This window comes from Emydura macquarii, unplaced genomic scaffold (assembly GCF_026122565.2).
Source record: "Emydura macquarii macquarii isolate MOO-44397 ecotype Brisbane River unplaced genomic scaffold, CSIRO-AGI_Emac_v2 contig_2205, whole genome shotgun sequence".
Classification (NCBI taxonomy): Eukaryota; Metazoa; Chordata; order Testudines; family Chelidae; genus Emydura; species Emydura macquarii.
The window spans coordinates 34,638,643-34,654,264 of record NW_027132342.1 but is presented as its reverse complement, the minus strand read 5'-3'; the positions used below and the strand labels follow the sequence as shown (position 1 = coordinate 34,654,264).

General features: G+C 46.6%; 1 protein-coding gene across 1 annotated transcript in view; it reads left to right on the top strand.

The window, feature by feature from the left end:
* The first annotated feature begins 10,878 nt into the window (after positions 1–10,878).
* ACSS3 (acyl-CoA synthetase short chain family member 3) overlaps positions 10,879–15,622 on the top strand; it is a 137,867-nt gene continuing 133,123 nt past the window's right edge. Inside the window, exon 1 of the mRNA XM_067559880.1 lies at positions 10,879–11,394. Coding sequence (XP_067415981.1) covers positions 11,102–11,394 — 293 coding nt within the window. The 5' untranslated portion in view covers positions 10,879–11,101. The remainder of the gene's footprint in view (positions 11,395–15,622) is intronic.

The following is a 15,622-nucleotide window of genomic DNA, read 5'->3' as shown; positions in this document are numbered from 1 at the left end:
AATGTCTTGCTTGGGACGTGCATATGTGTTAGCATTGTGTGTTACCCAGGTGTTTATTAGTGCAGCCATTTTTGTACTAGGGGTGTTACAAACGGTGACTTTCACAAGGTTTACCTTTGGGGTTTTCAGTATTTGGCTTTTATAATTTTTTTTTAACACCAAGTCCCCAACATTGTATTTTTTGGGCTTGGGAACACAATGTACAACTACACTGAAAAGGTGTTTATGTACATCACTACACTTGCAGAGGGATTTACTAAAACCCATTGTGGACAGTATACCTTCAGTTTAGTAACAGCTGTCTTTTTTTTATTAGATGGAATATTCCCATGTAGTAATAGCTAAAATCAACTTTGTTATAAATTACTTTAGACCGATTTTGACACCATAACAGTGTGTTGCTTTGTTCCTTTTTGGTACAATTTACTTTGTATAAATAAATTAAATCATTTTGGCCACTTTTTCTTGGAGGCTACTCATTTTGGTGACATTAATTGTGAGTTGCCCCTTAATTACAAAAAGTTATTATTTTAAGCTTCAAAGCATTTTTCCCCAGCCACATGGTAGTGGGCAGGAGTATTATCCCACAACTTTTGTTTGAAATTGCACCATCTTTTTTGTTTACACCAGCACAGCACAGCGAATACACACAGTAAAACAGTAACAAGAACACCATACAACTTTTCTTTATATTGCATGTCTTGATTTTAAAGCTATGGTTCATTTAGCCAATCTAGGGCTGGATACATGCCCTTCTTTGATTTTTCTGGACGCTATGTACTTAATTATTTTGCAAACTACCCACACCCCTTTTAAGTACATAGTGTCCAGAAAAATCAAAGAAGGGCATGTATCCAGCCCTAGATTGGCTAAATGAACCATAGCTGTAATAAATCTAAATGTGGAAGTCCAACCATCTCTGGCTTCCAACCATTCCTTTTTGTCCTAACACTGAACCCCGGTATTGGACCTTTTGCTGAAACAATTGGGCTTTTTTCAAATTAATTCGGAAGCCTGTTTGCTCAATCAGGAATTACTTCATCAAGCAAAAGCAGCTGAGTTTCTCGGGTTACAGTTCAAATGAGAACATCATCCACATAAGAGATAACATTAAAGGGTGCCGTGCACCTATCCCATAATTTAATAACATGGGTGTGGCAAATCATGGGAGAGCAGTATAGCTCCAGTGGAACACAGGTGCATGTGAGTTGATGGTCCCTCTAGGCAAAAGCAAATTTATATCAGCAATCAGAATGCAAAGGAATAGCAAGGAATGCTTTGATAAATCCAATACTGAAATCCATTTAGCTCCCATACCTATTGCAGCCATTACTTTTGGTAACTTGGGGCTGTTTTGGGTGTACATGTATTTCAAGCCCTGTAATTTACTGTAAGTCGCCAGGTTTTCCCGTCTGCTTTACAGACTGGTCATATGGGGGAGTTGTTTATCCTATTAGTTTTACTAACACTTCTTGCTGCAAGAAAGCAGTAATCGTGGGTAACAATCCTTTCTTAGCCTTTTTTGGGTATTTGTATTGCTTCTGGGGTGCATTATGCAACAAAGCACTACTACCTTGAAAAAAACCACACAAAGTAGAAAACCACACAAAGGAGACATGTATAGGATGAATCTATGCCTCTGTGCAGATATTACTATGGCATGGCAGCACCGCTATAGTTATGGTTGTGTCACAGTTATGGTTCGGTTTGAAGGTCAACCTTTCTAAGTAATCTAAAATAGATGTGCTTAGTCAGATTCCTTTGAAACGTGGTGTACCTCAGGAGGGGCCAGGGTAGGTTTAGTGACCCAAGACTGGGGTAATAGGAGATGGAGGTTGCAGAGATATATGCCCTGAAAAAAATATCCATTTTCCAAAAAAGTTTCTAGGTGAGGTTCTTTTTAGTGCAGAGCTAGAGATTAAACTATTGATGTGACATGGATCAAAAGTCACAATCTGTTAGATAGTACATGGCACCCACTAAATTTTAGGGGGATCCATACTGAGAATAGTATTTAAGAAAATGCACTTTTTTTACAGTGTGCATGAGCCAATACAGAAAAATCGCTGCAAGGTTTCTATTCCTGCCTGTAGGAAGGTGCAGTGGCCTTCCTCCGAGCCTGGGCCTGAGGAAAGGCCACAGCGCCTAGACCAAGCCGAAAAAGGGCCGGTTAGCTGGCCAGTCTGCCCGGCAACTGGGGAGCTGGCCAGCGATAGGTCCCGCTGGCTGGCCAATCCAACAACGGAGGGGCGGAGCCTCCGCTGGGGCTGAGAGTATAAAACACAGGCCCCACAGCTCAGTTAGGGACAGGCTGACGCCGGAGACAGATGTGCCATTTCGCCGGCTGCAGCCAAGGCCGGAACCCAGCCAGGCCGCTACCCCAAGCGAGCGCCTCACAAAGCCTCGGACCTGGGGACGGCCCCAACGACCAAGTCCCAAGGGTTGGATAGGGTCTCGGGGCCCTCTATACTGGCCTAGGCCTACCGGCCCCCAGGACTGGGCCAGGCTCCTGGGCCCCAGTAATTGGACCAAGTTCCCTGAGCCTGCGGGCTGGGGGATCTCCCCCGAGGCCGGACCTGACCTGGAGGAGCTGCCGGAAGCCGAGTCATCCCCTGAGACGGGTCAGGACCTGGAGGAGCTGCCGGAGGCTGAGCCATTCCCCGAACCCTGCGACCTGGAGGAGCTGCCGGAGGCTGAGCCATTCCCCGAACTCTGCGACCTGGAGGAGCTGCCCCTCGCTGAGGAGTTCCCCGCCCTGCCGCCAGTGGACGCAGAGGGACTGACGAGCGTGCCGCGGGCTGTGTTCCCCTGTAACACCGAAGATCCCAACGGTACAGGTACCTGGGGATACAGGGAGGAAGTGGCCGAGGGACAGCCATAGCTGTGGCTGAGACAGGGGCAAGCCCCGTCGGCGTGTTGCGGCGGGAGCCCCGCTGACTTAGTGGCAACGCCTTTGCCACTACTAGGGCCCTGGGCTGGGACGCAGTGGAGTTGGGTGGGCCTGCGTTCCCCACCCCTCCCCGCTTATCCTTTCAACCCAGTGAAGGAGTACCGTCCGTGGCACTCCTGACTCCAGGAAACTGCCGGCTCGCCCGCCCTGCCTGAGGGCCGGAGCGATAGACTGCCGGCTCGCCTGCCCTGCCTGAGGGCCGGAGCGATAGACTGCCGGCTCGCCCGCGCTGCCTGAGGGCCGGAGCGATAGACTGCCGGCTCGCCCGCCCTGCCTGAGGGCCTGGATGGCAAAGCATCCAGGCGCTAACGTTCCCCTATTTGGAAGGTGCAGTGGCCTTCCTCCAAGCCTGGGCCTGAGGAAGGGCCACAACGACGGGGCCCAACGAGCCCCCGTGCTACGCTGCCATTTAAACTTGACTCTTGCAAGTGTGCTAAAATCCAAACAGTAATTTTGGATTGCTTTGAAATTTGGCATGTATCATGGAGGCATGGGGTAGCCTCAGTGATCCAAATGTGGGGTCATTTGACCAAGGGGTTTCCAAGTGACAGTCTACCCCACCAAAATGGTTTACTTCTGCTGCCTTGTACTGTTAAACTGAGAGGTACTAATACGAGGATGAATCAAAGCCCTTGTTGAGATTGACAGCTGTGAACTCAACCTTCAATTAACATAACTAAGGATAATGTTGCTCCTTTTTGACCCAAGTGGCTAGTCAAAGGTTGGGGACCATCTGAAGAAACTGATGGAGTCTGGTATTTTCTTTGATGCAATCTTGTTTATTTACAAGTAATGTACAAAGTACCCCTTGCCCAAATGGAGAATGAACCAAGAACAAAAGGAGCAGTTTCTTAGCTGACAGCCTCAAACCTTTTTAGCCAACAACCTAAAAGCTCCTCTCTAGCTTTTTCCAGGGTCACATTGTGATCATAGGCTACTGCTTGGCTTTTTTGCTTTTTGCCTCTGTCTCTCTCTTTGTTCTTGTCTTTAGACCCAATTGGATACAAAATTTGTATCCACATCCTATCCGCAATCCTCAAAGTTTGTACATGGATATAAAGCGGATATGCACATATTTGAAGGGCTCTACAAACAGCTTCACTGGCATCATGCACCAGTGATGCAGGGCAATGCAAGCCCACCTCCAACTGCTCCCCACTTCTCCCCAGAGACTCTCCTGCCCCACTGCTCACTCTGCCCCTGCCATACCTCCTTGCCCGCTCCATTCAGGGAGGCTACATCCTTGGCCCTTGTGTACAGCACCGCCCTCCCAGTGGGAGGCTCGGACACCCTACACAGACTTGGCCAGGAGAGACAGTGGCAACAACTATTCTGCTCATAGCACCCACCATTGCCGCCTGCTAGTTTAAAGTAGAGATACCTCTTTCAAAACGGTGCTTGGCTCACTGAGCAGGAGCACATAGGTGCATTCCCTTCTGGGAGTAGTGGTTTACCTCCTCTGTCGGAGTGCCGTGGGGATTATAACTCCCAGAATGCCCAACACATATCGCAGCTCGGTGCTGCGTGATTCAGAGAGACAAACTGGTGCCCAAGGCAAGGCTGGGTAGCAGCCGGTCCATCCAGATGAGTATGTGCTGCGAGAGCCCTGTGTGGATACCAAATTTGTATCTACATCCAAGCCTCTGCAAAAATGGACCGTGGAGATAAAGCGGGTATCTGCGGATTTGCAGGGCTCTACTTGCCTTTTTCATTTTTTTGTCATCTTCTGCCTTCCCCCCCTCTCGCACACACCTACCCAAAACAATACTAAGCCAAAAGCTCCGGGGCAGGCTCCCCCACTTTGGCTTGGTCAACGCTACATAGTTAGGTTGACAAAGGCAGCTTATGTTAACCTAATTATGTCAATGTCTACACTACCGCTTTGCTCTCACCGATGTAAGTGCCTTACTACACGGACGTCATAACTCCACCTGCATGAGGGGCGTACGGCTTATGTTGGTGTAGGTAGGGTGACACAGTGTTGGTGTAGACAGTGGGTACTTACATCAGCTGTTGGCTGTCATTCTTGTCAATTTCAGCTGGGCTGGGGACGGGGGGGGGCGAGCCGTGAAATTGACAAGAAAGGCTGGTTGCTCACAGCTTGGGCTGTCACCCTGGGATAGGTGGGGGAGCTCCAGGTGTGAGCATGGCTGCTGCCCGGGCTCTCAGTTCCCTGCAGAGCTAACCAGCTGGAGCCCAGCTGCTGGGGAGCTAAGAGACTGGGAGACAAATGGGCAATTTTATTTTGGGGGGAAATATAATCTAAGTATTTGGGGAAAAATTAGGCATGTGAACTATTTCTGGGAGGGTAGCGAGATTAGGGGGTGGAGGAATGGGGGAATAGAAGGAGATGGGTATGGGGCTACAGAAAGCGGAGGGAAGATATGGGGAAGGAGTTAAATGGGGATGTATGGGAGGGGAGGGGAGAGAGGCTGAGTGCTCAGGTTAGGGAGGTGTAGGGACTAGGGGAGTGAGGAGTGGTACACTGGGTTCATGTCTATACTACGAATATAGAGGTGTGATTCTCCAACTCATGTACTCATACTTCTGCTAGCTCTCATCAAGCTAATGTGAGTATAAATAGCAGTGTAGCCACACAATAGCATTAGATAGAATCTGTGAGTGAAAGTGAATGGGCTGTAAAAGGAGGCAAAGAGCTTGTACATTTCAGCAGCAGCGGGGATGGCAGAGTAAAGGCCTATGTGTTAATGGAGTGTATTAGGGCATTGCTGAAAGCAGGCTGAGTTAAGGTTGCCTGGGCAATATTAACTGTGCATTTCCTGGTTTTTAGAAGTTTGGGTTATGCTCAACTCAACATTCTGCAAGGGGATGACATATTACCAGGCAACCTGAACTCTGTGTTCCCATAGTTCTTTGCCATTGAATTATATATATTCTAATAGCCTTAATCTTCCAATCTTATAGAACTTTAAAGTAGATCTTCATTTGAGTCTGATAAATTATCTGCTCTGGCAACATCGTCTTCATCTTGTCTGTTCACACATTGTCAAGAACTGTCAAATGTAATCAAAATAAACATATGAAAGTTTGTCCATTGCATCTCATATATATCTTGTCAGAGAGTAGGACAGGCAGATTTAAAACTGTATTGCTAAATTCAATGTAAGAACCATTTATTTTGGCCTAAATGTGCATAATATCAAGAAAAAATGAATAACGATGTCCCCGAAGCATAATACTTTTTTCATATTAAACATAGCATTATTTTTTTATTTTTAAAAGACTCAAGGATTAAAATGAATTAACCTTTAAGTGCTTTGAAGATGTGTATTTAGTGGATAGAGTGCAAAACTGTCGCTGAATTATGTACAAAAGCATTGTAGACTAAGCTAAGAAGACAATCTTCAATAGCACAGATATAATGGTTATGGTTCTTATCCATGTTGGTATGGCAGCAATGTGCAGTAAACTGGTGTGAACAAAAAGCATTGTCAAGAATTGCCCACAGGAAGGGCAACCACTATAGTTCTAGAAATGCTTATGTAACATGAAGAGCGATTTTGTGTGTGAATGTGAGGTAAAAAGTGTTGCAGGCACCTCAGCTGTCTGTAGCAATGCTTACATTCTCTGGGGCAGAAGGGCCATCAAAGAGACTTCTCTATATGTGGACTTGCAGAACTCAGCAATCTGCCCACATATCACAGGCTTGTGTTCAAAACAGCCGGTGATTTATTATGAATTATTATTATTTGTATTGTAGCACCGAGGAGCCCAGTCATGGACCAAGACCCTATTGTGCTAGGCACTATACAAACTCAGAAGAGAGTCCCTGCTCATGCTTATCTGAGACTGTGTGTGTGTACATATATTTATTATTTGTATTACCATAGTACCTTAGAAACCAAATCATGGACCAGGACCCCACTGTGTTAGGTGCTGTACAAACATAGAATAAAAAGACAGTTCCTGTCCCAAAGAGCTTGCAATCAAAGTATAAGACAAGAGACAACAGACGAATACAGACAGATGGGAGAGTACATGGGAATGACACAATACTGGTCAGCTTATTAGGCTGTGGTCTGAGCACATCAGCAGCCTGCCTGTTTTTTGTAGGCCTCACAGCAAAGGATAGTTTAAAGGAGGGTTTTGAATGAGGATATTAATATAATTTTGTGGATGTTTATGGAGAGCTTCTCCCAAGCATGAGGGGCAGCTGGTTTTGTGGCGGCTGGCATCATGGGGAGATCAGAGGCAGGAGCTGATCTTTTGATGAGAATTTAGAAATAGGTCAGGTTGGGATACGTTGTGAAGGGTCTTGAAAGTGAAGACAAGTAGCTAATATTTCATACAATAGAGAAGAGAGAGCTGGGAAGGGATGCAAAGGAGAGAGTGACAGGCTAGGAAAACGATCTTTGCAGCAGCACACTGAATGGATAGCATTGGTCCAAGAATACATTCGTCAAGGCCAGAGAAAACGATGTTGCACAAATCAAGACGTGAGATGAGGAGAGCATAGATGAGAGTTTAAGCTGTCTGTACACGTTCCTAAGTACTAACAGGTAAGTCCAGCCAACTCAAAAGCTTTTCTTGGTGCCTGAGGACCAAATTAATTTAAGGGCCCAATCTGATCTCACTGAAATCAATAACAAAATTCCTGTTGCCTTGAAAAGGAGCAGAATAAGATCTTAACTGAGTAAACAGGCTGTATGCAAGCATTCTCTGTGGATGCTGGGTGGAAATAGAATTCTTCCTCTGATGCACCACCAGCGAATCCATAAATCCTATACCAATCTCAGTGCTGCAGTTATATTCACAACCCCTGTGCTCCTCTTCCTTGAGGCAGTTTGGCCAGTAGATCTATATAGACAATCCTTCCATCCCTACCTATTTCTTCAACCCACCTCTCCATAATATTTTAGAGAGTATCTGCAAAACAGTGCAGGGTACACAGCACTGTGTTCCAAGATGCAGCCTCTTGGTGACTCTGATTCCTTTGCTTTGGTGGCATTCTCTAGTTCTTCGACAAGCTACAGGGTCTGATTTTAAATGTGTGGAGTTCTTTTAGAATGTCTACTGAACAATTTTTACTTGCATTGTAAGCTCCTTGGGGTGTAGACAATCTATTTGTTAAATACGGGACCTAGCATACTGTGGTCTCTTGGCATTACTTATGATAATGTGGCTTTGTTTGCTCAGAAATAGAAGCCACCATTTTTGATGTCTGAAGAGAGGTAGTTTTTTTTTTTTCCTTTGGGGGGGGGGGGGTGAATGGGATAAAGTGAGAGGGGATTGGGCTAAAATGAGATAATTTATTGGCCAAATTCTGCTCACCTTATTCAGCCCTGACTGAGAATGTATTGAGTTAATGTTTTCCTTCTTGTAGTGGGTAAACAGACTATTTCCTTTGATCAGTTTATTCATTTACCAGTTATGCAACTTACTGATATGATCCAAGTTTAGTCATTCAACAATAGTCACTTAAAGTAACCGCAAATTAATTGTGAATGTTACAAATATTTGACTGTTTTGATTTGTTAACACACAAAACTGCCTACTTTAAGTTCAAATGTTCTGTCTTTCTTATCCATATGACATTTTTTATAATGTGACTGCATGAACAATCCCTTCCCACACACTTTTTTTTTTTTGGTACAGACAGGGACATTACAGATAGAACCATGAGGGCCATGTCTTTATGTACAGTGGCACAGCTGTACCTATACAGCTGCACTGCTGCAGTCTATCTGGTGAAGACCTCTATGCTGAGGGGAGAAAGCTCTCTTCTCGGCATAAAAAACCCACTTCTGCGAGCAGCTGAAGCTACGTCAGCAGAAGAAGCTCTCCTGCTGATGTGCTGTGTACACAAGCACTTATGTCGGTGTAACTTATGTTGCTCAGTGGGTGGAATATTCACACTCCTGAGTGACATAAGTTTTGCTGACATAGTCTGTAGTGTAGACAAAGTCTAGAACAGTAAAATAACTGATTTCATAAAGGATATATACCCCTGCAAAATTCAGGGGTCTAGGTTAACTCTTTTAGATGGCTCACACTTCACAGTACTCTAAAGGGCGCCCTCTGAAACTTAGGACAGTCCTCTGGAGTGGCCAGACATACAAAAAAGAAATTCAAAACATTGTGAAGTAGTTGCGCTTAAGAAGTTTCTTTTGTTCTAAGAGGCTTTGCTGATACTATTGGTAACCCCATTTTAATCATAGGGAACCTATTTCAAAGCAGTAAAATCTTTTAAAACAAGGGATGGAGAGAATTTTTAGTTTGCCGTTACTGCAGCTAATCAGTAATGCTGCACACTAAACCCATAACGTGCCAGTAATGTATCACATATACCATGGCTCAAAGGCAAGCACTGCAGGTGCTTCAGCAGCTATGTCTTCCTTGAGGGTACCGGACCTAACCAGTCAGACACATGACTATAGGAAAAGATATTTTACTAGGGCTGACAGGAAAGGGAAAGGTTGCACATACCCTAGATACAGAGGCTTAAACAGTTACAATTCAAAGTGAGCAATAGTTGTAAATATTTGGGTTCCTGGGGCAAACCAGCTGAGAATTAGGGATCTTCAGGGCAGGTGCCTGGGATGCCCTCTCCTGTGAAGCGCTATTCCAAGCAAACAGGAATGTGCAGGTTTCCAAACCAGGCTGTTGGTGTCTCTCATTGGGGCCCCTCTGCACTGGCTCCCTGCCCAGCTGCTGTTTCTTTTCCGTAAGCGCCATACAGCTGTGCATTCAGCAGTGATGTCCAGCAGTCACAGCCTGTTCCATGCATGGCTCTGCATACAGTCTCTAGGGAATCTTTTTTGGCTCCAACTTCATTGTAGCTCCTGACTAGCCATGCAGCTGTGGCTTCACCAAACACAGCATGGCAGTGCCCACTTTCTAGTTCAAGACCTTTCCCTTTAAATGGCCAGGATACAGGGAATGTGCAATGGGGAGAGGACTCATTCAAACTGGAATTCATGTATTCACATTTGGCTTGGGTATCCACACCTCTTTCAGCAGGGGGCCAGGCCAAACCAGAGTGATGTAGTGAGCCCACGCACGAGGGACCAGGTCACTAAGTCTGGAGTGAGGGGGGCAAACCCAGGCAGCCTCATACGCCAGGGGCCATTGCTGTGGGGTGAGTGCATGATTGCTCTTCAACTCCCCCCCCCCCCTTTGGTGGCAGCATCCAGCCTTCTACCCCTCAATGACAGCACACAACTTTGCCCCTCCAGGGACGAGGTCAGCCCTGCTTTAGCCACTAGAAATGTTGGGACGTATGGGATGAGTGCAAACAAACACCCAATACAATCTTATACAAATCATAAGCGTTTAAAAAAACCCAAACACACACACACAATTAAGTCCCCTTCCTCCTTCTTCAGCGTGATCCCTGTGCAATCACTTAATTCATTCCTCTTCACCCTCAAAAGCATGTCCTGCTACTCCAGGCTCATAAAGCTGAGCCGTAGGGCTGGATGACTTTTTTTTTTTTTTTGTGGGGAGAAGGAATATTTGTGACTTATTGAAAGTGACTCCTGGGGAGGCCAAGAGCATCCATCCGCACGTTGGTGCAGATCTACGCAAAGCTGCATTCCTCGGCTGTGTGTACTTCTCACCTGCCTTGGCAGGTCTGGCTAACCCCAGGCGGCTTTGGAAACCCCTGCTGTTAGTTCTGCGGGCTGGAGCCTCCCCCGTGGGCTTTAGGGGACGGGGAAAGAAGCGGTTGCAGGGGGCAGGTGCTCCCTGCTTTGAGGGACATGTTGCTGGGGGCTGATCGAAGCTGTGTCAAGGGCCTCCAGGTGCTCTGGATAAAGAGCCGGATAAGCCGGGAGGTCCGGTTTGCCTGGAGCGGCCCAGCCGAGCTGTGCGGGGCTCTGAGCCCGGCCGCTGTTCGGTGCAGAGGAGGCCGGCGCCGATAACGGGGCGATCACGCCTGTGCAATGCAGCTCCCCTGGCCGCTGGCCATCACCGCCGTCGGCCAAGAGGCCCAGCGGCGGGAGCAAAGCCCGGGCTGGCCTCTGCCTTTTAGCGCCTGCAGACCTGTTGCTGCAGAGCAGAAAGCGGCGCTCGCTCCAGGGGAGGGGATCCTGCGCGGCTTCCGCGTGGCTCTCTTCAGTCTCGGGCCGGGACTGGGAGGGAGCCGCCGCTCCCCGGCAGCGACGCGGGACGGGACCTGCCCGGCCCACCATGAGCCGCCAGTGCCTGGTGACGCTGCGCCTCTGCCGCGGCGCGGGCTGGGGGGGCCATGGCTGGCGGAGGGGGCCAGCCCCGCGCGGCGCGGGGACGGGGAGCGCTGCCCTCCCCCGGCGCTGCCTCTCCGCCGGACCCGGCCAGGCCGCCCCCGAGGGCGCGTACGAGCGAGCGCTGCGGGCCGCCGTGGCGGAGCCCGAGAAGTTCTGGGGGGAAGCGGCCGGGCGGATCCACTGGTACAAGCCCTGGGCCGAAGCCGTGGACAGGAGCAACCCGCTGGCCGCCTCCTGGTGAGCGACACCCCGCCGCCCGCGGCGCCCTCGGAGCAGAGAGGGGCTAGAGGCAGCGGGGGCGAGGGGGAGCCCAGTTGTCCCCCGGCCCCTCCCGCAGCCTGAAGCGGGGACCGAACTAAGGAGAACATCTGTCGTGGGGGGGGGGGGCCCTAAGCCTTTCATGGGGGTCAGTTGTGTGTGTGTGTGGGGGGAGCACCTAATGCCTCTAGAACAGTGTTTCTTAACCTGGGGTTTTAGAGGGGTCGCAAGTGCAGAGCTGGTATTGGGGGTGGCAAGAAAGGCAATTGCCTGGAGCCACAGGGGCACCATGAAACTAAGTTACATGCCTCAGCCCCGTGGGGGTGGGACTCAGGCTTCAGGGGTACAGTAGTTTGGAAAGGTTAAGAACCACTGCTCTAGAATATAATGAGGGTCAGGGTGTGCGTGCATGGTGGGGGAGGAGAAGCAGGGAATGACTAAGACTGATGTTGGGAATGTCCTGTGTTTGTGTTTGTGTGTGCGGGGGCGGAGCAGTGAATGCTCCTAGCCTATGAGAGCCAGGGGTTCTTTTGTATGTGGTGGTGGGGAGGAGAAGAGACTGCCCCTAAGGTTTTGTCTGCACTAGAAAATGTGTCGACTTATATGTGGACGAATTTTGTCCACACTGCTCTCCTTGAGTCCTGGAGTGCGTCTTCACCAGGAGTACTTCCACTGACCTAAGGGGCAGCACTGCAGGAGCTGAGAGACCTATCTAGCTCCAGCAGCCTATGTCCCAGTGGGTGGCAGCTGCCTGCCCCCATGTCCCGCTCTGTCCCGGCTCTACACTGCCACTGCGTCACCCTACCTTTGCTGTCAAAAGGGCCATTTTATCAGCGGTGAATATAGTGTGTCCACCAGCACTGCTTTGTCGACCAAAGCTGACTTTTGTCCACAAAACTCACTAGTGTAGACCAAGCCTAATGTATAAATAGGGCCAGGTGTGTTGTGGGAGAGCCTGCCCTCAGCCTTTAATAGGCATCAGTGGTGCACATGTGTGTTCTTCCCTCCCTGATCTTCACCAGTAGCAATTTTGGTGTATTCACCATAACAAATATCTCTGTTTTTACTAGAAAATAGGGACAATTTTAAGTGGAAAAATGGGTATGTTTTACCAATACAAAAATATGCTTAAGGAAGCTAAATGGATGTGTACTTTGTTCGCTGTTTCTGTAGCATCACAGCAAAAGTAGATCACAATTTAACGAATAAGTGGTGCTGTGCTGTTTAAGGCAGAGGATGTATACAGTATCAGATTATAGGTAAAACTGCCCTGTTCGTGGAGAGACTGAATGCCACTTATGCTAAACAAAAATCAAATTACAGCAAGAGATTTTTAGACAGTTATTTTAAAATTCTATTACATTTATTATGATGACACTTTCTAAAAGGGAATAAATTAATCTGCTAAATTGATGTGTAGTTTGTGAAAAGTTTGTATCCTGGAAAGAAGACATGTTCTGGTGAATCTTGACAAAATTAAATTCTTTTGACCTTCAAAATATGTCATATTTTGGCAATAGCATAATACAGCAATATAATTGATAACAATTAAAGTAAATTACAATATAATTTATTAATTATGTAACAATTAATTGTAATTGTAAATTGTATTGTAAAGTAAATTACAAGATAATTCGTTACATTCAATATGTTCCCAAAGACGTTTTCACTACTGAACACTTTTGTACTGGAGAGGCAGAATGACATTAGAACAAGAATTTCCACTGCTTTCCCCTTGAAAAAGTGTGTACCATATACATCAAAAACCCTTGAGCACTGTCCCTGCTATGTCTTTAGTAAGTCTTTGTCGTTTTTATGTTGTCATAAAGGAACTTCAATTAAACTTACTGTTTAGACTGTAGTTTAAACATTGTGGTAGTCAAGCATGTGATATGTCAGAATTCTAAATAATTTCCACTAATTCAGCTGTAATACAATAATTTTAGTTATAAGAATATAAACATTATTTCTCCACTGTAATAAAAATAACCAAGAAGGATTTTAAACAGAAGCTACTAGGGATAAACATTTTTAAATAAGCAGGTCTGCATTATTTACACCTAAGAGTCCTAAAACAGATAGCTGTGGAAATCTGTCATCCACTGATGTTAATTTTAATAAATCTTGGAATACTGGGGAAGTTCCAGAAGACTGAAAGAGTATTAATGCCATACCAGTATTCAAAAAGAACAAGTAGAATGTCCAGACCAATTATAGGCCACTTATCCTGATGTCACCCTTAAGCAAAATAATGGAAGCTGTTACTGGATTCAATCAATAAAGAAATAAAGGATACAATTAATGTCAGCAAGGTTTTATGGAAAATAGGTTTGGTTAAACAAACCTGATTTTATTCTTTGATGAGATGATCAGTTTGGTTGATAAAGGAAACTGCACAGTTGTAATATACTTCGACTTTAGTAAGGCGTCTTGATTTGATACCACAAGTCAAACAAAAGTTTTTAGCCTCAGTGAAATTTTATAGCCAGTTTTATACAGGAGGTCAGACTAAACGATCTAAGGTCCCTTCTGGCTCTCCCCTGTACATAGTGGATGTAAACTGCTACTAAATCAGAATGATAGCATTTTATACCACTTTGCATAGGAGTGAAGAACTACAAAAGGTGCAAGGTGGTGGAGGATCAGAATTGGACCTTGTCTTTCGAACTGGAATTGTATTGATGTCAAGTGTCTAGTGCTCCATTTTAGTTGTTAAAACACATTAATGAAATCAAGTACAAGTCTGTATACTTCTCATGTCTAAACCCTCTAACAAACGAGTTTCTTTACCTTCATGTACTCCACAACTGCTACTTTTTATACAAGTTCATATGTTCATGCTTATCTGAAACAGACAGTGAGTGTGCCTATCTATTATTACTTGTTGATTATTTGTGTTACTACAGTACCTAAGAGTCCCAGTCATGGCCCACGATTCCATTGTGTTAGATACCGCAGGGGTGGGGAAACAGTTTGCATAGTGGGGGAGCTGAGAGCCATTGAACCAAATGACAAACCCTGTATAAAATGGAAACCACTTCAAGTCAGTGGGTGCTGCACCCCCGCACCTTAGTTCTAGCACCTATGAGATACTATACAAACACAGAAGACTGCCCCTGCCCCAAAGAGCTTCCAATCTATGTTTAAGACAAGAAAAAGCTGATGGACACAAATGGGGGAGTACAAGAAAACTAGGAGACCATACTGGTCAACATGATAGGCTGTCATCTGAGCTCACCAGCAGCTTGACCATTGTTGTGGTTTTGTAGGCATGATAGGAAAGGAGAGTTTTAAGGTGAGGTTTGAAGGAGGATCATGAGGTAGCTTTGAAGATGTTTATGGAGAGATCCTCCCAGTCATGAGGGGCAGCATGGGAGGAAGCACAGAAGAGCTTGTTTGAAAATTTAAGAAGTAAGCAATGGCAGCTGGTCCCATTGGTTGCTCAAAGGCAGGAGCCAACATTTCAATAGTGACTGAGAGATGATTGGTAGGGTGGGGGTAGGCAGTGAAAGGCTTTGAAGGTGAAGACAGGTAGCTTGTATTTGATCTGGTAGAGAAGGGGAGGCAATAGAGGGCTGCAAAGAGAGGAGTAATGTGGTCAAAGCGATGGCACTGTTAACATAGGCATCCCTCTGATCTTGAGAGTCGCCCACTCCGAGGGAGACCATTGCTCTTGTACCAGTTCCAGGGACTGAGAGAGTACCCTGGACTCCAGGGAGGTTGGGAAGTGTTTGCCCTGGGAGAGCCAAGGTCTTCACACCATCAGGGATCTTTATTTCCAGGAAGACTTTATCTTCTGCGCAAGGCATGCCACAGCTGAGGCACCCCTCATCCCCTGGTCCGGTAGTGTACGTGCTTCAGCTGATACCACTGATGGAACCAGTCTCTGAATTTTTGTCTTTGGAAGAATAGGATGAGGGACAGAGGCCATCCATCCCTTCCTGCCACTATAAGTAAAAGGTCTGCCAAGGCCTTCTACATGGTGACAGTATCCTCTATTCAAGCTGCCATAGAGTCCCTACTTTCTGGCATCCTGGGGCCCACCACAACGCACTCTGAATGCAGCATGCTGGCCTTATTAGGGATCCTGGCCCCAGTATCCACCCTCGGAACCCATCTGTTCTGTCAGAGGAACATGGCCTATTTCACCATCTCAGGCTCCTTCGAATAGATGCTCAGAACCAACGATGGAAGAAGAGCTGCTCAG